Source organism: Centroberyx affinis, unplaced genomic scaffold (assembly GCF_046629955.1).
Source record: "Centroberyx affinis isolate AG114_WGS23_722 - 3 ecotype Tasmania unplaced genomic scaffold, CSIRO-AGI_Caff_v1 ptg000285l_1, whole genome shotgun sequence".
In the NCBI taxonomy this organism is placed as follows: domain Eukaryota; kingdom Metazoa; phylum Chordata; class Actinopteri; order Beryciformes; family Berycidae; genus Centroberyx; species Centroberyx affinis.
In genome coordinates this window covers 297,419-320,184 of record NW_027278964.1, presented here as the reverse complement: position 1 = coordinate 320,184, position 22,766 = coordinate 297,419, and the positions used below count along the sequence as shown (strand labels likewise).

The 22,766-nt window shown below is 42.3% G+C and overlaps 1 protein-coding gene across 1 annotated transcript; it reads right to left on the bottom strand.

Annotated features, from left to right (window-relative positions):
- Positions 1 to 2,510: 2,510 nt before the first annotated feature.
- LOC139640143 (monocarboxylate transporter 2-like) lies at positions 2,511 to 22,727 on the bottom strand. Its single transcript, XM_071514318.1, has 5 exons — positions 22,630 to 22,727; positions 21,540 to 21,760; positions 17,820 to 17,963; positions 12,715 to 13,530; positions 2,511 to 3,680 (listed from the first exon to the last, which is right to left on the bottom strand). The coding sequence occupies exons 2-5, from the start codon at positions 21,754 to 21,756 to the stop codon at positions 3,334 to 3,336; spliced, it is 1,524 nt and encodes a 507-aa protein (XP_071370419.1). The 5' UTR covers positions 21,757 to 21,760; positions 22,630 to 22,727; the 3' UTR covers positions 2,511 to 3,333.
- Positions 22,728 to 22,766: the final 39 nt, after the last annotated feature.

Below are 22,766 nucleotides of genomic sequence, written 5' to 3'. Positions count from 1 at the left end.
AAAATTTTTTTTTTTTTCTCTGTCATTTAAGGCAGGTTGCAATATATCCTTCTTCAAACTACTCTCCTATATACAGCCAATGTTTGTAGAGTTCTGCCCTGTAAATTAAATTCAGCTGGCATTCTTTGTGGGATAAAAATATCATCACATTGCACATGGGAACATATTGTGACATTTAGGATGGTGGTTTATCAAACCTTTGTAAGCCCATTTTGATGACTTTTGCATGCATGTTAATACTAACACTCCAATGGGAATGACATACCTGACATCTTCAAGTTATAATGAAGATTCCCTTCAGGCTAATGTGGAAATGGCACAACTCTAGTATTATCTAGCATTATCCCTTAGTGAACTCCCTTAACAAATAACAAAAACACCTTATCTCTACTTCAAACCTAAAGGCCATTGTAGAATGCTGTGTGTGTGTGTGTGTGTGTGTGTGTGTGTGTGTTTGTGTGTGTGTGTGTGCATGTGTGTGCGTGCACATACTTGTCCTTGTTCCTCTGTGTTCTGTAAGTTTGATCTCACTCTGGCGAGGGGAGCATTACATTGGTAGCCTCTGCTTGCTCAACACCCGGGGCCTATCTAATCTCTGTTGCTCCGAAACATCCCATTCAATTTCTGCCGCTGATAGATGCCAGTGCTCTTTGAGCCCTCCGGGACCACATTCTTCCCTTCCCGTGTGTCCCTGACTCTTCTCTTGTGTGAGACCGCTCCAGATTCATCAGATCAACCTCCCTATTGTAAACAACAGAGATCCAATTCGCACCAATCCAAAGGTCAGGAGAAGGGCTGATAATCATCCGGCCAGCAGTCTCTCCTCACCACTCGCTTCGTGTATGTAGGCAGATGTTGATGAACACAAAATAGCACTTTGTTTGGTGGCAAGAGGCTGGCAAGATGCTTTGATGAAGATTGATACCCAGTTACAATCATACACTCCAAAGTTGGCTGGTCTTAACAGGAACTGACAGTTAACTGAGAACTGTCAATTAGCATTACTAAATGGTGATATATTCTAACTGAAGTCCTCCTCATTAAGAAACGAGGGAGAAAGAATATGCACCGTATCACAGCATCTCCTGTTGTCTTTCAACTCACTTTTTTCACTAGTACTGATGTCGATGTGTGTTTCATGCTATATTGCAATTAAATTAAAATTTCAGAGCACGGTGGCATAGTGAGTCCTCAAACCAGATGATTCAGGTTGAAGCCCCCAGGTCCGCAAGCATCTATCCTGCTGAAGTGTCCATGAGCAAAACACAGAATGCTCTGGAGATGATCCTGTGAAAAGAAAGCAGTGTTTCCCTACTGGAAAGCCTCACATTAACCTCAGAGATAAAAGGTTTACACGTCTTGTGTTCCCCAACTGCATGAATGCTCTCCTAACCATTGCAGCACTGCAGTAACAATAAAAAATATCACACGAGAGAATTAAGTAGTAAACTTACCAAAGGCATGGTATTGGTAATTCACATTTTTCTTGTGCCGCTGTACCTCCCAACTAGTCTTGTCACCCAACCACCTCCAAGACCCTCTAGAGACCTAGAAGTCTCTCTACCATGGAGCGTGGAGGACAACAGTCATGAGGCTCAGCAAGAACACATGGGGCAGGGTGGGGTGGGGGGCGGAGGGTGGGGGATCGGGACGGAGGATGGGCAGGCGAGGAGGGTCAGCGGGCCGAAGGGGGAACAGGAGGTGAGAGGAAATATAATAATGATAAACAGATTCCTGGCCACAGCAGCCATCGCTTCGTCTCTGGGGTATCTCTCCACCTTGTCATGTCCGGAGACCTTGTGTAGCACTCGGCGAAGGGACGACAGGGAGCGTGGATGTGTGTGTGTGTGTGTGTATGCGTGTGCATTTCTAATTTATTGGCCCACTGATTTGCTGAGTGTGTGTGAGGCTGCATGCAGCTCAGAGCACTAGCCTGGAACATCCGGGCCTTGCTTCATTAGGTACTCACGCCCTTAAGCTGCTGACATTTCCAAACTTGTTCCCCAGTCTTCTAATTGGCGTGAAAAATTGGACACAGCCACCAACACTGAAAGGCTGCATGGTAAGTCTTGATTTGACACCATTTCTCTTGTCTCCGAGTGTCATTTACCTCGCTCCTCGAATGTGGAATACGAAGACATGCTTTCGTCTTGGCTGACTCTACAGTAAGCGAGCGAGGAGATGAAATCATACTGTGTTCATTCTCCTGATTTGACAAAATCATCACCCACAACATACAATTCCAAAGTACTGTCATGATATCCAATAAATCACAGATAAACACGTGAATTTTGTCAAGGTTTACAATTCAATGTCAATCAATAGTGCATGATATAGCCTACTCTTTTTGAGCAATGTATTGAAGGACTTTAAAGGATGACATAGCTATCAAGCATTGCTTTTGTCATTTGGCCACGTCAGTAACAAAGAATAACAAGATAAATTTTAAAGAACGGTTCTTTTTTATTGTTGATTTTTTTTTTTGCTTTTTTTTTTGTCAGCATGCAGGTCTTCTGATCCTTTGGAATACAGTATAAAAAAAACTGCTTCATTCTGTGACTCTGTCTCTCTCTCACACACACAAACACAAACACACACACACACAAAACGCTAATCAAATCGATCAACAGTGCATGCAAATATATTCTCCCCCAAACAGTAACCGTCACTGCTACATGTCAAAATAAAATGATTGTTATATTACAGTAGAATAAATATCACAATTTTGTGTTTCTGCATGAAAGTTAAAATCCAATAAATACTGGAAAGTAATTACAAAATGGCAGTAACAGTATTTGCTGAGGACTATAGAACACTCAGTAGTCAGTGTGTTCATTAGACTTCAGTTCTCAGTAACTTCATTACAGAGTTCAGTTCTCTGCATATTCATTAGAGACTAGAATAATCAAAATTATAGAGAAGAAACAGTAATTAAAGAGTGGATAAAGGTTCTGTTTATGTCTGTAATACTTTCTTTGAATTGGTAAATATTTTGATGTGTGAAACTCATTGTCGATAATCGGAGTGTAAACACTGATGAGTACAAAATGTCTCATAGTTGTCCCCTGAGGTTATAGACATCATCACAAGACTTTTTGACATTTGAATAGCAAATTATATTGCCATAGTATAATGTGTGTATTAAGGATCATGTGAGAGGTAGAATAAGATAAACTGCAAACATTCACTCTCAAATGTTTTGCAGCGTTGTCTGTGGATGGCTGCACTGGGTTAATACAGCAAACAGTTAACGCAGCAATAACAAAACAGCCAAGATCATTCAAGGTAGAACAGTGCAGGCAAAAAACCCACACAACTTGCTAAACAGAAAAATCAGGATTTGCTTGCTGTTACTGCGTTCTCTGGCCTTGGGTCATCCTTGCTTGTTTTCGTTTGCTCTCCCTGGGCTGTAGTCCCATCTCCGGCCTCAGGCTCAGTCTGTTCCACTGCAGCCTCAGGGGGCTGCTGCCTCGCCTCCAGCTGCACCTCTACGGCCTTCTCCGGGTCCTGGTTGTCTTTGGTTTTGCAGTTCTGGTCTGTGTCCTTTGCAGCCCTCTCCTTCTCCAGCATGTGGTTGTTGTAGATGTTCATGACAAAGAGAAAGAGGCCGCCGGCCACAATCACTGTGCCACACATGATGAAAAGGTATCTGTAGTGGCCAAAAACGTCCACCAAAGCCCCTGTGTGGAGACGGGAGGGGGGATGGTTAGGAGATACAACACCGGTGAATAAAGGTATCTACTCTCTATACCAATAAATTAAGATATTAAATGACGTTTCCAAACTAGATAGGGTCAATTTTACACCTCAATTCTGCCTGTGTAGACAAAACACACTTGGAATGCTTGCATATGAAGACAGGCTAACTGTAATATGCTACACTGCATAATATCTTCATCCAAACAGTATACAAGTTTCAAGGTGAAGAGCAGGACACACAGGACACAGCTACATATTTTGTGTCTACACTCAAGGTAAGGTGAGATGTGTTAGGAAATGGGCAAAGGTTACGACACACCTTTCAAACTCCGATTTGGTTTGTGGGTATGAGAGAGAGAGTATGGGCCAATTCAAGAAGAGCCATGTAGGAAATGACAGAGAGCCATTACACCCTGCCTGGCTCTCCCTGCATCTCTGGGAAGGCAATTTGGACGGCTGCTACCAGAACGAATCAGGAGAGAGGCCCATTCTCAGAGCCATAAATATCTAGCCCAAGTCTGCAGAAAAGTGACAAATGTGGTTTAGATCAGATTTAAGCCTCTAGCTTTTCTGAGTCTTAACCCCACCCCACCCCAACCCCTTGCTTCCAGACATGGATCGATTGGCAAGTCTCGCTATCTTTCTCAGCACAGTCTCACACAGCATGTATGAAGGTCTGTCCGTCTGTCTATTTTGCTGTATTACAATCTCTCCTCATATACCCTTTTAGTTCTTATTGATTCATGTGAATCGTGTACTAATATCTGAATCATTATGAGCAACAATATGTGCCCTTTATAATAATAATAATAATAATAATAATAAACTTTATTTATGTAGCACCTTTCAAAACAATTGTTACAAAGTGTTTTACAATAAATAAAAGCATGGAATAAAAACACTAGAAAAAAAAACAAAAACAAAGAATAAAAAGTAAGCACAAATAAAGAAAATGAAATGAAAATCATTATAAAAAATGGCTACAGCAACAAGATCAATGGAGTAAAAATAGAGCTAAGAAACAAGGAATAAAAGTAAAACACAACTAAGAAATAAAAATCATAGTAAAAAAGCCTTTACATAAAAATGTGTTTTGAGGAGAGACTTAAAAGAAAACACAGAGTTTGCTAGCCTGAGATTCTCAGGCAGGGCATTCCAAAGTTTAGGAGCCCTGACGGCAAATGCCTGGTCACCTTTAGATGCAAGCCGAGAAGTGGGAACGGTCAGAAGGGCCCGGCCTGAGGATCTCAGGCTGCGCTTCGGCTCATAGGGGATTAAAAGGTCAGAGATATAAGTAGGAGCCTGAAACATGTAGCGCCTTGAAAGTTAAAAGCAAAATCTTAAAATCAATTCTAAAACTAATAGGAAGCCAGTGAAGAGAAGCTAAAATGGGGGTTACATGGTCCCGCCTTTTACTCTTAGTTATAAGCCTTGCAGCTGCATTTTGCACTAATTGCAGACGAGAGAGGGACTTTTGGATTAGACAGGAATAGAGAGAGGTACAGGAGTCTAAGCGAGATGTAATGAAGACATGGATAACTTCTCAAGGTCGGCAAAGGACAAAAATGACCTTATCTTTGATATGTTATATTTCCTCAACTGAAGGAAACAGGACCGTACCACACTTTTGACTTGTTCCTCGAAACAGAGGTCAGAACCAAAAATTACACCCAGGTTCCTAGCGAAAGGTTTAATATTAGCTGACCAGCTACTAAGTTTACATTGAGTTTTGAGGTCCACATACCACGATTTCTGATTTGCTATCATTGAGTTGGAGGAAATTTTGAGACATCCAGCACTTAATATCGGAAAGGCAATTATTAAGGATATTGATGCTGGTCGAGTCACTAGGATTTAGGGGAATATATAACTGCGTATCATCTGCATAACAGTGAAAATGTATATTATATTTGCGGATGATATCGCCAAGAGGAAGCATATAGATGGAGAAAAATAATGGGCCCAGGATTGATCCTTGAGGGACACCATACTTAAGTGGAACAGAAGAAGAAACGCTATTTCCTATCTCAACAGAGAAAGTTCTATCAGCAAAATAAGAAATGAAAAAACTGAGGGCTGAGTCAGTAAGCCCCACCCAGTTTTCCAGACGATCAAGTAGTATTGCATGATCAACCGTATCAAAAGCTGCGCTACGATCAAGGAGTATTAGGATCGAGCAGAGACCTTTATCTGCAGCAAGCAAAATATCATTAGTCACCCTTAGGAGGGCTGTCTCTGTGCTGTGCTGGGTTCTAAAGCCCGACTGAAATTTCTCAAAAATGTTGTTGCTATTCATGAAAGAAATCATCTGCACAGATACAACTTTCTCAAGGACTTTGGCTAAAAACGGTAATTTAGAAATAGGCCTATAATTGCAGAGGGCATGAGGATCCAGGTTAGGTTTTTTCAAGAGAGGTTGAACGATGGCATGTTTAAAGTAAGAGGGGACCAGACCAGTAGACAGTGAGATGTTTATGATTGAAAGGATGTATGGGGCAACAGTACCAAGAACGTCTTTCAGCAGATTTGTTGGGATTATATCTAAGGTGCAGGATGAGGATTTCATGTGGGAAATAGTGACAACTAGGGTCTCAAGGGAAATGGACTCAAAACAGCTAAAAAAGGTATGACAACTAGGTGGGGTGGACAGATCTTGCCCCGGGGGCAGGATCTGTCCACGAATAAGATCCAACTTCTCAGTAAAATATCTGAGAAAATCCTCACATCTTTCTGGGGAAGCCTCCATAGCAGTTTGACTTTTAGGTGGAGTCAGAACAGAGTCTAATACAGAAAAAAGGATTTTAGCATTGTGACGATTGTTGGATATCAACTCAGAGAAATATGCTGCCCTTGCATCCTTAACTGCTTTTTGATAGTTTGACATGAGATCTTTTAAAATGTCCAATTTAATTTGTATTTGTTCTTTTTTCCAAATGCGTTCAGCGTTTCTGCAGTCTCCTTTTAGAGACCGAGCATGCTCATTTAGCCAGGGCAGATCTTTGGGTTTACTGGTCTAGCTCTGAGGGGAGCTATAGCGTTTAAAATGGTGAGACAAGTATCATTAAAAACAACAACAAGTTCCTCAACGGAAGAGTAAGGAAGCTGGGGCAGGCTATTGTAAGTGGCAGTAGAGAAAGCCTCACAGAATTTGGAGACAGAGGAAGCACTGAGGACACGAGAGTGGACAGTTGTACATGGAGTAGAAATGGGGCACAGAATAAAACATTAAAAAGAATGCATTTTTGATCAGATACAGGGACATCATCAAGAACCAAATTATTTGGGGTAAGACCAGCAGACAGCACTAAATCAAGTGTATGGCCTTTGGAATGGGTAGCACCTGCAACTGACTGAGCAAGACTAAAAGACTCAGTAAGATTGACAAAATCATGAGAGAGAGTGAGGGTAGGACAGCACACATGGATATTAAAATCACCAAGAATGAGTACTCTGTCATAGACGGGCATAATAATGGAGAGGAGCTCAGAAAATTCTTCAATAAAAGTAATGTTAGGTTTAGGTGGTCTATACAGTAAAATACATAAAATAGACTGGGCTTTTCCGGCAACCAGGAAGCTGAGATGTCCGAAGGAGTTAAAATTACTAAAAGAAACTGGGGAACATTTAAAATTATTTTTATGAATGACCACTAAACCACCTAGGTTTAGGCAGATTAGAATAACCAGGGGGAGTGGCTTCAATCAATGGCACAGCATCACCCTGACTAAGCCAAGATTCTGTCAGCATAAAAAATTCTAGGTCATGTGACATTATAATATTCTGAAAGATAAAGGATTTGTTGGTTAAAGATCTGACATTCAGCAAACCAAACTTAGATGTGTCTACAGAGACAGTTTGTAAAGAGGTCAGAGGCTGGATATTGATCAGATTGTTGCGAAAGGCAGTGGAGAGAGGCACAGGTGGAATAAAAGGTCTAGCAGCAGGCTTGGAATTTCATCATTTTAGGGGCAAGGCCATTTGGCCTTCGGTGTCACAGATTTTTTTAGGGCACAAAGGCCACATACCAGGGCACAAAGGCCACTGAGTGAAATAAGAGGATTTGCAGCCTACAAATATTAATAGAAGATATGAATGTTATACTGTTTTGAAAACATGGGGTCTTCAGCTTTCAGAATCCGTAAACCAATTGTATGTTGTCCAAACTATGTCTTATTGCGAAGTATTTTAACAATAAAGTGATACAAATATAAACTTCGTAAATATAAGAGCAAGTTGTGATCAAAAGATCTGGGATAATTTCCTCGTCAGTCTACAATAACATGCTTGCTTGGTATCGCTGGAAACTAGAAATTCTGAGCTTTCCAATGACCCTAAACGCACCACGATTGGAATGATACAACGTCCGCCATTTCCAGGGTAACATAGCAGTCAAACTTCACATTTTACAGTCACACTGACAAAAATCTATGTTCTTGCCAAAATATTTCACCAAGGCTTATGTTATTTTCGCCAAAAACGGCAGATTTTAGTTACTCACATTTCTACCGTAAGTTTGAGACCTCGTAGCGATCTTCTGGGGATTTTCACCAGCCATTTCAGTCCAGACAGACTGGAGCTCTATGGTGGGAGCTATGGCTCTTCGTCGCCATCTGGTGGCTGTATCGAAGTAAGTTACTAACGTATTAAGTATTAACGTTAAGTGGTATTAAAACAGAGAGGTTTGATTCAGTTAAGCACTAAATAAGTCAGCTATTTATCTATCGATAACTAGCTAGCTTGCTTACCTGCATATAGTCCTTCTCAGTTGCGCTCCCTTGATATGCCGAATTGTGTATGTGTATGTAGCCTGCTAGTGGCTTTGATGCGATGTGACGCTGGTGCGTGCATGCGCGCAACCAATCCAAGCTACAAGGACTGCTGCTGATCTAAGAGACCACTGACGCTTTTAAAGCAACCTCGAGATTTTGACAGTAGCAGGGCATAAATGCCATGGTGGCCGTAGGGGCGTACTGGCATCACGGCCAGAGCAAGGGGCAACGACGGCCATGGCCATCGTGGCCGCCGTGAAATTCCTACCCTGTCTAGCAGTGATACGTACTGGGATATGGTAGGAAATGTAGTAGTCAGCAAGAAAATGGGGGGGCGGGGGAGGTAAACAATGGAAACCATTTCCTACCTTTCTAGGCTGTCATGCACCAAGGCAGTCACTGATGTTGTCAGACAGCATCCAAGCACCCGTTCTGTTGGGGTGGAGGCCATCTCATTTAAGTAGGGAAGGTCTCGCCCAGGTCAAAATTGTTCACATAATCTAAACCTGTGGCTGTGCAATAATTTTGGAGCCAGGAGTGGAGGGAGAATCTCTCCATGCCTCTCCGATGGGTGGGGAGGGGGCCAGAGACAATCATCCTGAGACCCGAGTCCAGAAGAAGGGAAATCAGATTAAGCAAGTCAGTTTTTCAAACCTCAGACTGATGATACCTGATGTCATTTGTGCCAATGTGGAAGATGATGGTGTGAAGGTTGGGGTGTTTTTCCAGGATGGTAGGGAGTCTCCGTTGTAGATCCGAGACCCGAGCACCCGGGAAACAGAGAGTTTTCGATGAACCAGCAGACCGGGGGAGGGAGACGTCCCTCACCATCAAGTTGCCAATGATCAGAGTAGAGGTAGTGGACTCTGTAGGCGGAGGGGTGATGAGGGTAATGAGGGGGGCAGGGGCAGCGGTGACAGCAGCAGGAGTGACAGGAACCGGCAAGGCTTGGAGAGGAGGGTCCCAGAGGGTCCGCTTCTCCGGAGGAGCTGTTTGAACCGGTGAGGCTCGGAGAGGAGGGTCCGGGATGGTACGTTTCTCTGGAGAGCTTGTTGGAGGCGGCGGCGCAAAGATGAGCTGGAGAGGTTCCCCCCGCGGCTAATCTGGCCCTTTTCCTCGGGTTGTGGCTGGGGTATGTGGGCAACCGACACTGTCAGGTCCCCGTCCTCGCAGTCGAGGGCCAGAAAGCGGTTGGTGGTGGCGAGCAGGGGGACCACGGGGACGGCAGGTTGGCGGCTAGCTCCCCTTGACTTGCCCCTGACCTCTACTTTGGCCCATGAGACGCATGGACGAGGGGTGGAACAGCTGGCAGGGGGAGCACCAGACTAAGGGATGGTAGTATTGGTTTCGTTCCCCATCCACTTATCCTCCTTGGCCATTTGCCTCTTCAGGGCAAGCAGCTCCAGGTGAAGTGCGGAGACCCTCCCGGCCAGGTATTTGCTCGGTATCCCGAGCAGCAAACTGACTCCGACTTGGTAAGCGGGGCGGTAGAGTTCATCTTTTAAAATCAAAATCGGCACGTATGGCAAACGGCAACAATGACAGGCTAGCAGCCCAAACTGGCCAACAGTGACTATCCGTGAATGTGTAAAATGTACAAGCTAGCAAGCAGGCTAGCCAACCATAGTAGAGTCTGAAGTAGGGGTCGAGATTAAAAGTCCTTTAAAACTCGCTACCGAGACTACTAAAACGATCAAAAACAAAAATAAAAACTCAGGTTTAAGAGAATAAAACCACTAAAACCAACTAAAATGTAGAAATGAGATGCTAGCATTGAGAATCAAAACAGTGGAGCACAGCAAAGCTGCTGGACTACGGAGGCCCCCAGAGGACAAAAGCAATAATCTGATCTTTATGGTCCTTTAAATTTCCTAAATTAGCGAACAAACTTATGAATTCAGGAGTGAAGGGAGACCCAATTTGTTCTCTTTTTCTCAGTAAGTCTTATTACATTTGCTAAAAAAAAAGGAGAACTGTAAAAATTATTTAGCCAATCGTGTATCATCAACACACTTTGGCTGGTTTGTGGATCGATGTACTTGATTTGATTACCCTGTCAAGTAATCAAACTTTTTAAATCTTTAATTAATTTTCCAACCTTCAAGATATCTTTGACTCAATTATTTTGAGATGGACATTATTAAATCAATCAAAGTTTATTAGATATGCTATAATATCAAAACATTTCAGACAAGCTGTTAAACTGAAGGGCAGTTTCTTAGACTAAGTAATTACCAATTAAGTAAAAAACTATTAAAGCTGGATTTTAATGAACTAGTCTTCATAATGATGATGATGATGATGGTTTGTCTGTGTTTGTGTACATGTACTAGACTAGGAAGGGTCCCTCTGCATTTGGATCAGTCTCAAACACCTCAACACAGGCTGTATCATCTGATTGATAGCAATCGTCTGGTGGGCGTACGCCAATGACCATCACCCTCATTAAGACAGCCCTTGATTGGCTGAGCGGTAATTAAGTCCATCTGGCGAAGTCACCTCTTTTTTAATGTATTCACAACTTAATTATGGCCCAGGTACAGGACTTTAATGACTGGAGTTTGAACTGAGAATCATTAAACACCCAAAGCAAAAGGCTAATTACACCCAATTATCTCACTTCCTCCTAATTGGATTGACCCGGAGGTTTGGGAGGGCAGTAACGAGCAGACTAGTAAGGGGAGACGTACCGATTGTGCCCTCTGGAGGAGAATGTTCTGCATGCAGGGAGGCGCTTATTTACCCCATTAAATGAGCGCCTCAGAACAGGATCGCACCAGACAAACCGGGGGGCCTATAAATTTTCACCTCATTAAAACCCAGGATGGAGGCAAAGTAGAAGTTTGCCAATGGGTTGGTATGCACCGTTGATTAAGTCATGTGCACCTACTTCTTCTGTGTATTTGTGTAGCACACAGTGAAACAAGCCTCTCTACCTGAACTTTAAAGTTGACATTTATATCTATTTAACTGATGACAACCGGTAGCTCAAGCACTGTTTTCCCCAATGGCTCTATTTCGGAGATTGTTAATGTTGTTAGATCTTCTTGTGCTTCTCCAAGTTTTGGACTAAATCGAGAGAAGAATGACATTGTGTTGTTTTAGAGTGGGTCTTTCAACAGTGTAGCGAGCCTGAAAATGGCAAGGAAACATGAAGGGAAAACAATACTCCTCTGATTACACAGTTGTTTAGACCATGAAGGTAGCTGGCCAGTACTTCAATCTAAAGCACCATCAGATAAAGAATGCTGTGGCTAGAAGTCATCAGGTTAAAAATCCTTTTCCTTCTACTTGATTGGATGGTGAGCAATAAAATAATTTAGTAATTAAGCTTCTTGGGTGGGTGCTAGATGATAAAAAGGGAGCTGAGTCCTTGACCCATTTCACAAATAAATTGTATATAAATTCGCTACTGAAAACATCTATTAAAGGGGGATAACAAAGTACAAAGTTTCTTGCTTATAACTCTTTCTTCAACTTTCTAGTAAGTCTTACATTTGCATACCAATGTCAGGAATTGGGATTCTGTGGCACTGTTGCAGTATACTGTATATGTAACCAAGACTAGGGGGTCTTGCAAAGACCTTCATTACCCTTACAGCTTCTTAGCTTCAAAAAATGTTCCATAATATGTGTGGAGGCCAAATCCTCCAGTGGACGTGCCATGAAAGCCTGAGCAAAGAGCACAGCCATCTTATTTACAGCAGTAAATAACCATGACCAATTACTACTTTTCTCTGGGCCATTGGTGCATCCCGGTCCGCCCCTACTCACCGACGATAATCCAATTCTGTGGGAATGTCTTACAATAATGACACCCTGGGAAGCAGTTGAGCTCTACTGCCACATAGTGCACAGGCCGTGACCAAGACAGAGGGAGAGAGAGAGATCAAGAGACAACAGAGACAAAGAGAAAGAGAGAGAGCGAGAGAGCGAGAGAGAGAGAGAGAGAGAGAGAGAGAGACAGAGACAGAGAGAGAGAGGGAGAGAGAGAGAGAGAGAGAGAGAAAGAGAGAGGGAGAGAGAGACAGAGAGAGAGAGAGATCTGCACACCTAACGTGTGACAGTGTGTGCAAGGGTCTGCTGGCGTGGGCTTATCCGACTTGACAAATCATTGGTAGATAAATCTGGAAATTTGTTATCAGTTGAGTGGTCTACTGATAGTTTGTCAAGCCTACACAGTGAGACAGAGTGTAATATCTGTAAAACGATATTGTGTGGTGTGTGCAGTGTACACAGTTCTCACCTGCAGTGGGTGGTCCCAGCAGCATGGGACAGCACTCTATGATGGTGACCAGTCCGACAGCACTGGAGAAGCGCTGGGGTCCCATCAGCTCCATCAGACATTCAAATATCAAGGCGAACACCATGCCAAAACCAATACCGAATAATGCCACGTAGATAGCCAGGAAGACATACCCACTGCCCAGAGGGCACAGTAAGTGTAACACACCGACGAAAATCATGGCACAGCTGAAGAAGTACTGGATCCTGGGCCTAATCCACTTGGTGCTGGCCACCAGGCCAGTGCCAGGCCGGGCAAACATGTCCACGAAGCCCATGATGGATAGCAGATAGGCGGCGGAGTACTCCTCTATACCCTGACTGACAGCATAGGCTGCCAGAAACGTAATGGGGGCATAGGCACCAAAGAAGAACAACAGATTCCCTATGAGGTAAATGACAAAGCCTCTGTCTTTGAGGAGGGAGAAGTCCAAGAACTTGTAAACATTCTTCATACAGCTTCCTTTTAGCTTGGTGTTGCAGTTACCTGCCTGCTCCACCACCTTCTTCTGTGGCGCACCCATGGATGGGTTAGCAGAGGGAACAGTAGGCCTCATCAGGGACCCAGCAACACAGCAATTGAGCAACATACCCCCAAGGATGAGGAGACTTCCCCTCCAACCAAAATTGGTAAGGAGGTACTGGCAGAGAGGGGCCAGGAAACACAGGAAGACTGGACTCCCCGCCATGGCAATTCCATTGGCTAAGGGACGCTTGGCCAGGAAGTACTTGCTAATGATGGTGAGAGAGGCGTTGAGGTTGAAGGAGAGCCCACAACCTGTGGGTAAACAGATTATAAGAGAATACAGTCACGTTCCACAGCCTCACATGGCAACACCTTCCTGAACTACCCAGTGGTACTTGCTCAATTAAATTAAGACTGATGCTACTTGGTGCACATTAAGGTTCCATCTCATTTCACATTTGCCAACTAAAATGTCATTACAGAATGCTGGGATAATTTCAGAAATGATTTCTCCATTTAAGTGGGAATAAATTAGAGAGTCTGAGTAATTTGTTCACTTACTTGTCCTCTACCCAAAAATCTAATTTAATAACATTTCATTCAGAAAATGAGCACCTTATTTTCCAAATCAGTGTTCACCTAAGATAAAGAGCTACAGGTAGCTGCTATATTCCCTCCATCCAATGTCTATTTAATGTTCTCTGGTTCACTATCCCCTACTGAATTTTCTGAGACATGTTTATGGAAGTTTGAGTCAAAAAAGCTCAGGATTTTTTGGAATACATCTATTTAAGATGAACCCCAAAAAGTAAAGATTTCCCTGTTACATATTTCTAGGAGAGGGAGAGTATATTTCAGCAACAATTGTCTTCTTCCTCATTGAAGATAATTGTTACTGAAATATACAAAAAAAAAATACCAAAGCAAAAGATTGTTCACAGGAAAAAGGTGTTGAATTCCACGATTAGGAATACTTATTGGCTGATAATTTACATATTATAAGAGCCATAGCATCAAACATCAACATCAAAACTTCTATTCACATTGACACTGATAACAATTATTCATCATTGCAACAATCAGTGAAGTATCATCACATTCATATTATTGGTAGTTCACTCCTTAGAAAGTGCAGTCAACCCAATTTTACAAACCTTTATGTCTTTTACTAGTGTTGTAGTCGAGACCACCTAAACCGAGACCAAGTCAAGACCAAGACCAGAGCGTATCAAGTCCGAGTCAAGACCAAGACTTTGAGGGGGCGAGACCGAGTCAAGACCAAGACCGAAGGGGGGCGAGACCGAGTCAAGACCGAGTCTTGACCCTTTGGAAAGGCTCAAGACAGTGGGCAGAATGAAACAGAAGTGTTAAAACACCCTGAGCAGATAGCTTCACTAAAACATTCAAAATTATCAGGTTATAGCTGACCCTTGCTTTTATGTCACAATGTATAATTATTTTGATTCCTGAAATGAGAAGAAACATAAACTTACTGTCATGTATAGGCTACAAATTGTTTTTATGTTATAGTGTTTTGACTTTGACCAATGTGACAACTTGCCCCGCTCTCCCCTACTCAATCTGCCAGAGCCCCGCTGTGCAGACGAAAGTAAAGCTTAAAATTCCACAATTTACTCTCCTGTGTTAGTAACGGTATAAACAGTAACCTGATAACACGTCTTCTGCTGCACTACAGACTTTAACGGTAACGTTATTACCTTGTGGAATTTAAGCCTAACATTAGTGAAATTATAATTTAACCGATAACTGTGTCGCAATGCTTTAATGCAGTGCGTTGAATTGAACGCGCCATGTGCCTGTATGGAATCGGAGCTTGTTCTTAGAACTGTTTTGCAAAACTCTCTGTGATTTCTGTAGGCAAAATGTATTATTCTCATTCTCTCCTCCTCAGCCACACATGGTGCTCTCTCCTCCTGTATCCTGCGTTCTCTTTCTTGGCGCAGCTCAGAGGGGGGTGAGGGTGGCAGCGTTTAATGGTTAATAAACTTTCAAACTTAAAATAAGCCAAGTTATCGGTTGCAATTTGAAGGGGAAAGTTTTATATCCAATCACAGTAAAAAATAAATAAATCAGACAATGCACCGGCAGGATGTTACTGCACTTGTGGTCTCGACTGGTCTTGAAATAAAATTCCGAGTCCTCTTTGTCCGAGACCGAGTCAAGACCGAGTAAAAATGCAATCGAGTCCGAGACGAGACCGAGACCATCACAATGTGGTCTTAAGACCGGTCTCGAGACCAAGACCGATCTCGAGTACTACAACACTATCTTTTACAAACCTTTTAGTTATCAATGATACTTTCTGAGGGATGCACTACCAAGAACATGAATGCAATTGGTTCCTTACTGATTGTTGTAACTGCCTGTGTTTTGGCAGTTACAAGGAAATTATTAACAGTGGAAAGCAACCTTGAGTTTAACCAAAAGCTTATATAACAATTACATAGAATTATGACTCCAAAGGTTGTGTGTTGGTCAGGAAAAGATTTCAAGCTTTGGTCAAGCAATGAAAATGCACATCATGTATGGAGGAATATTCAGGACAAAATAAATAAATAGCGAAATGTTATCATAAATATATATGTATTGTTAAATATATAATTCAATATATAAATAAACAGGCAATTGCATATATAATACTTATTTATCTATTCATGCATTAATTTATTTTTTCTTTCAGTGTCACAAGATGTGGTGAGTGCAATGAAATAAATATTCTGTCAACTTAATCCATCAAAGCCAATGGGCGGGTTCTAACCGGCTCTGACTTTTGATTGGTGGTTGAAGTTGAACCAGTTGTTCATGTCTACTTCATAACGATGGCGCCCAGGGGAAATGTTCACTTCCAAGATTTTGCATGATTTTGCATATAGCCAAGTAGGAGATATGTTTACATTAGCAGACAAAATGGAAGCAAGTTGAAGGCTTCTCTGAAGTACCTGCAATTGCATTGGCTCTCTGATGATGACACTGATGCAGTATTTGCAAAGCTGGATGAACTTCTATAGTGAATGAAGCTGCATGATAGGAGCTGCAACAGTAACACTACCTGCCCTGACGCCCCTGGACATCCTGAATCAATCCCTGAATCAATTGAGCATTATGTGCTCTGTGGCTTGAACATTTGTGAAATAGCATCTTGTATCAAGCTAGCTACTTCCCTAAATAACTCAGGGCAACTACTGGAAGTCATCAATGTACAGTTAGCCATTAACTCATCCCTCCTACAGCATGATGGTTACATCTGTCCATGCACTGTCAATGGCAATCTAGTTCATAAAATCGATGGATTGAGACTGCAGCCAGTGACAGTGTTTCTGTAAAATTGAATCAATCATCCAGCCATCTAACTTTGATGGATGAAGTTGACAGATACATTTACACGCCACACCTTGCAACACTGAAAGAAGTAAATGATTAGATAAATAATTAAATAATACACATTTATTCACTATTAATAAATCAAATTATTTATTTGACAATTTATTTATTTATTTATGCTGACATTTCACAATTTTACTCTGGTTTCTTGTTTTGATAATTAAATAAACAATATATACATATATATATATATAAATATACCCACATTCCCTCAGATTCCCAGGCCTATCAAAAGAAGGAACCTGAGTAAAACTGATTGAAAATGAGTGTTGCAATATTTACGCTTGTTACTGGCTCCTAAATAAGGTGCAGAGGGAGAGCAAAGGCAGACAATCAATTCAATTTGAGTTCTGGGAGCAGTATTTACAAGGCTAAGTCCTTAGTTATTGATTGAAAGCCAAACACAGTCAGTGTTTAGGATGTCTTTCAACTGGATGGTTGTCTGCATGTGTGTGTCAGTGTGTGTGTCCATGGTACTAGGTGAAACTACCCGATGCCTATGTGTCAGTGTGCCAGGGCACAGGGGAGCAGAGCAGGGCACACAGCCCCCCAGGCGGCACACATGGCCTAGCTACTCGCTGGGCCTATTAATCCTTCACAGTAGGGTAATGAGCCTCACAGGGTGGCAGGGAGCCCCCATGTGAGGAGCTTGATGGGAGCCTACGGGAGAGTACAGAGGGCCACGGAAGACCATGCTCTCTGGGATCAGGGACAGCTCTGTCTTAATTACTGTCCTGGTCCTGGTCCCCTTGGTGCTCTAACTGCACCCCAGGAGCCGGGGAAGAAGCCCTGGGCCCAGACTGACAGCGCAGTAGCCCAGGCAGGGGGAACCAGACCTGGCAACCTTTAGAGCCTGAAAGGATGTGGACCACCAACCCCACAGGGGCTTAATCAGGGCTGGATGGTGATGAGAGCAGGAGAGTAAACAAGTCTTGGATCCATATCAGGAGATTGGCTCCTTCATTGACTTCACTGCAAATACGTGGTTACTCTGTAGTAAAGATCGCAGTGGTCTGTGTTTTGGGCAGTGATTTCTCAGAAAACACAGTGTTTACAGAACGGAGCCTTACTTTGGATCCCCAAGGCATGCATGTGAGCAGTAACAATGCTCTTCTAGAAAAATAACAACCGAGCTAAAGCATTTCAGGAAGCAGGATATATCACAAGATAAGAATCAAATATAAAAAATGTGTAGGTACCTCCGATGACACCAATGCAAATGTAGAGGTGAACGATGGAATTTCCAAAAGACGCAGTTACCATAGCGGCTCCGCACAGCAGTCCACCAACTATGACCACCGGCCGGCTTCCAAAACGAATGACCAGCAAACTGCTCAGAGGTCCTGCAAAGATGAGAGAATAATCAGAATAATAAAATGTCACATCTCAATATAAACAGGTTCGGTAATTTGCTTACCTACTCCTCGTGATCACGTGGTTTTGGAGAAGTGCACACAACAAGGCCAGTACTCACTCTAGGCCTCGACCAAGGGCAAAAGGATGTCACAGCGGGTGTTGAACACTTCCCCACTCTTACTTCCTTTGCAAAGCAAGTCAGTGACTCATTATACTCTCCCCTGATAATATAAAACACTACACTCAGTGATCAATCAGCAATTAAACAGCCCTTTATATGCTGTCATTCTCTTCCCTTCATTCATAACCCCGCCTTCGAGTGACATTGCAGCAACACAGTCCTTCTGCAGTGCACCATAATGCAAACTTCTTTCTTCTCCTTGCTATTAAGTCCAATCATTTAAATAGAAAATCATTCTGCTTTAATTCATAGAGGAAAAACAGGGAGAGCATCAATAAAACTAATATGTAGGCTGCCATGATTACTGAAGTCTTAACAAGCTGCAGCTTTTCAAGGCAGTGGTGGGAAGGGCCTCTGCGTGGACAGTGATAATTGAAAAACAGCCTAGTAAATACTAAGAGGATTACATATTTGGCAAACACCTGCTATTTTCAAGAGCATGTTTGCCACAGCTGATGATTAATTTCTCAGTACATTTTAGGAAAAACGAACTAATAGCATGTGGGCAAGACTGTTGTCTAAAATTGAGGCATGTGAATCCCTTCATGTTTTATGACAGATGTGGACTCCCGTAGATTGTGCCTCTTATGTGAGTAGGAAGCAAGCCAATGTTACTGACATTTACAGTGGAAAAACTCATTGGTGCATTGGTTTTGTGGGTGGAATGACAATGCCTTTATATAAGACATGCTGGTTCATCTAAATACACAGGTGCTTCTCAAAGCAGAATCACAGTAAACTGCTAAGAATTCTCTTTCTTTCTTTCTTTCTTTCTTTTTACTCATGCTGAGCTGTAGAGTATTTCACCTAAGATGTGCCCTGAACCACTGTATCTACATGAGATATGCACATACAAAATATCCACCCTAGTGTTTATACAGTTAAAGAGGTGCCTGCGGGGGTCAGAAATAGATCATCTCCCTCCCTGTGACTGTGTCACAATAGGGCAGCATCCCACACACTAGCGCCATTTCCACTTCCATTATAACTTTATCACTCAGACTCCTTGAGTCAGAGGTTCTCTGAAAAGGCTGTCATGTCTCTCCCATGGGGACCCGGTGCCAGACCCCAATGTGCTGAACCTTTCTCTGATATATTCCCCCTGTCTCTCTCCTCCACTGGGTGACATTGCTGAAGCCTTGCCAAGGACAATATGATAAAGCCCTGTGCCTGAGCCACGGTGGAGGGGAATATTTCACCAGTTAGGCCTCTCTGAGTTGATTGCAGGTGAGTCAGGCACCCTGTTGTCCTGTAACCTTGCAGGCAGCCACTGATGAATTCACTTAAGGTCTCCACTGGATCTCGGTGTTGTCATATTTTTGTGTCATCTAATGAGTCTTCCAAGGTCTCTCAAAAACACCATTAACTAAAATCAGGCTCAGGTGAAATGAAACCAAACACCCATCAAGGAAAGTCAGTTCTGATTTCTCTGACTATTGCTTTTGCCTGTTGTGATGGGGAATGCTTCTTGTAGCAATTTATCACACCACGTCCCAATCAAGGTGTGTGGCACCTGAATATACAAATGTTAACATAAGGGCAGACAGGGTGAATTTTCACTGGGTGAAATTTAAAACTCACAGGCTGGATTTAGAAAAAAATAAATTAACAATTTGAACCTGAAATGTGGATTAGGTCAAGTCAACCATTTTTATTGTTGTTGTTGACCAGTCACATTCAAATAAACTCCTGAATAATAATAATGGCCTTTAAATGAAATCATTAATATCCACATAGACCTAGAAAAAAAAAGACACATAAGTACATAATAGCTCATAATGACCCAGAGTAAACAGAGCCTGTGTGGATAGCTAAATTCAAGGCGGATGAGGAAGCACATGCAAACAGCATTCCTTTCATTAGGCAGCCTCACACTACTTTCAATGGATGTAGCCACTCCTCTTTGACTCATGTTAACTCAATTTATTTATTATGTGGGTTTTCAGTCTGAATGAGGCTGCAAAACAACTGTCTTTTTCTTTGCACAGAATACAGACACAACAAGATGCTTAAAGGATAATTCCGGTTTATAAATTATTTGTATTTACAATTTAAAATCAACCTTAATCAAACTGCAGCAGACGTTGCTCACTTTCGCCACTTAGTTTTAGTTTTTGCCCAATCCTAACAAAATGGTGCTCTCTTACCTCACATTGAGTGACACTCGCTCACCCAGTGTTCATACCACAATGTGTGTCATCAATCAATCAATCAATCAGCTAACCTACCACAGCGTGGCAATATACCACATCCTTCACCAGTGTATTGTCAAGAAGATGAATGATGTGTTTATCCTGATTATTCCAGGACTGTAGTAATGTCAACTACAGCAACAGATGATGCTGCACAGCTAGCTAGGCGCTGTGGGACTGGACAGCATCTGGACTTGTCTGTGTGTTTGTTTTCACACGAACAAGCAGAGCAATTCAAAGGGAGTCCTCTTTCTGTTCTGGTTGAGTTTCTATCTTTGTACCATAAGTCAATCCTGCACATTTTGCACCACATTGTACCTGGAGACAAACAGAAACACTAGAGAGCATCACAGAATTAATCAATTTACACTGTGATAGTCTCATTTTTCTACAGCCATTACACTATGCTATCAAAATTAATTTGAGAATGATATATTGAGTTACACGTATAGACTTTAATTAGGATTGATTATTAATATTAGTGTGAATATGACCGATAATTTTGATTTTTATTAACTTGGACTGCTGAGATCAGTGGATTCCCTGCTATATTTACCACTTGTTTTGACATATCCTACTTGTTATTACCACTAGGAGGTTGACATAGGTACATCCAATATAACGCGGCATCAGAGTACTTGAACAATCTACTTGCAAACTAGCTCACACTAGTTAAAATAGCACATCTAATACCACAACATACTCAAGTTTCAGGCAATGGATAATTGGAAAATCAGATGCAGTGTCAGTGTTATTGTGTTGAAAAGGACATGTTTTGGGTACTTTTGGGTTCAACTGAGTTTCCTTTGGCCTCTTTGGATTGCCCTGGAGAGCAGCACTCCCTGCAAACTGAGAGGTACGTAGCTCTACAGTGAAGTAATTGATTAAATTTTGATCAGGATCAATCGGCATAAAGGCAAAACCTAGGAAAATAACAATTATCCTTTCATTCTCAGTCAACTGTTAGTTGCTGCTGTTTTAGGTCCTCTCATTATTTTGGATTAGCCCACTTGATCTACAAATAGTAATCCCAAATAAACTATGTAATTACAAATGAAAAACAGACAATCCATAAAAAGGGGTAGGTAACAAACATTACCCATTATCAGCTGAACAACTTGTGCATTGAATAGGCCTACATTATGGGGCCAATGTGACAAACACATCAATGGCCTGCTGTATCAACTCACCGCCTGCATACATGGCCGCTAGCATGATGGACGTGACCCATGCTATATCACTGTAGCTGACACGGAAGTCATCTTGGATCTCACTGAAGAAAACGGTGAGGGCTTTGGGCATGGCATAGGAGAAGCCAATGGAAATGAAGGCCCCTACCACCACCATCCAGCCCCAACCCCCATCCAGGGGCGTGAGGCACAACTCAGCTTCTGGTGCAGGGGGCATGTTCCTGGTCAGAGAGTGGAGAGGGCATCTGAGATTATATTATCAAACCATGAAGATCTATTGTATTCTGGAAAAACTGAGAAGAGAATGGAGCAGGTGCAGTTTATGGCAGTCTCCTGGACTGAAGCCATTCATTCCTTCCAGCCCATCACACAATACAATTTGCACTCAGCATGTTCAAAATGACAAGAGCATAGTGTTTGGAAGGTTTTGCACTGTCAGACAGGAAAAATCACCAAGCCAGGAAGTTAGCATGTTAATGCGCCTGATCCAATGTTTTGAATGTAAAACATTGTGTAATGAAGATGTAATTAAAGGTTTGTCACCAGTGAAGTGAGAAAATTGTGTGGTAGCCTACCCTGTGGGACAATTTTGGGTGGTGCTATTTTCAGTAAACATGTTTAGCATAAATACATTGTAACAGCGAAGGGTCAAATAGCATGAGACAGAAAAGCAGTTAGGCTTGAGCCAGAGCAACACACATAAGCTATAAGCATAAGAAAGGCGTCAGGCTGCAGACTCTCTAGCTTTGGAGGAGAAGCGTAGTAACAAGTAACCACCCACTGCTACCGAAACTGGCTTAACTAACGCAGGTAAAGAAGTTAGAACTGAAACTTTCTTAAAACAAAAGACATCGCAACACCATAAAAAATCGGTCACTGAAATCTGACTATTGATAAACTGAAAAGGTTATCCGTAAGTTTACTCCCCTATCCCAAAGTCTTAATGGCCCCGGACAGGAGAAAATATTTCACACGTGGACTAGTCAATATCTGTGATACAATGCGGCGTTGCGCTTTACCTTTGAGTACAGTAAACGCGGATAGGCTACACACTAACATCAGTAACAGCTTAAACCCAGTTTCACCTTACCTTTCAAACACCACCTCTGCGACCAGTTTCCTCCAAGCTTGACACAAAAGTTTTTGTCTGCTGCGGATGTATTTGCCGTGTGGTCACGTGTCACATCGACGGCCTGGGGAGGTTTCAATGATTTCCACCTAGTCTCC

Excerpts from the sequence above, each read along its gene's own strand:
- LOC139640143 (XM_071514318.1), bottom strand. The coding sequence starts at position 21,756 with ATGCCCCCTGCACCAGAAGCTGAGTTGTGCCTCACGCCCCTGGATGGG. Across the intron at positions 17,964-21,539 it reads AGCGGCCATGTATGCAGGCG|GACCTCTGAGCAGTTTGCTG; the intron begins GTGAGTTGATAC and ends TCATCTTTGCAG. Across the intron at positions 3,681-12,714 it reads GCTGGGACCACCCACTGCAG|GGGCTTTGGTGGACGTTTTT; the intron begins GTGAGAACTGTG and ends GTCTCCACACAG.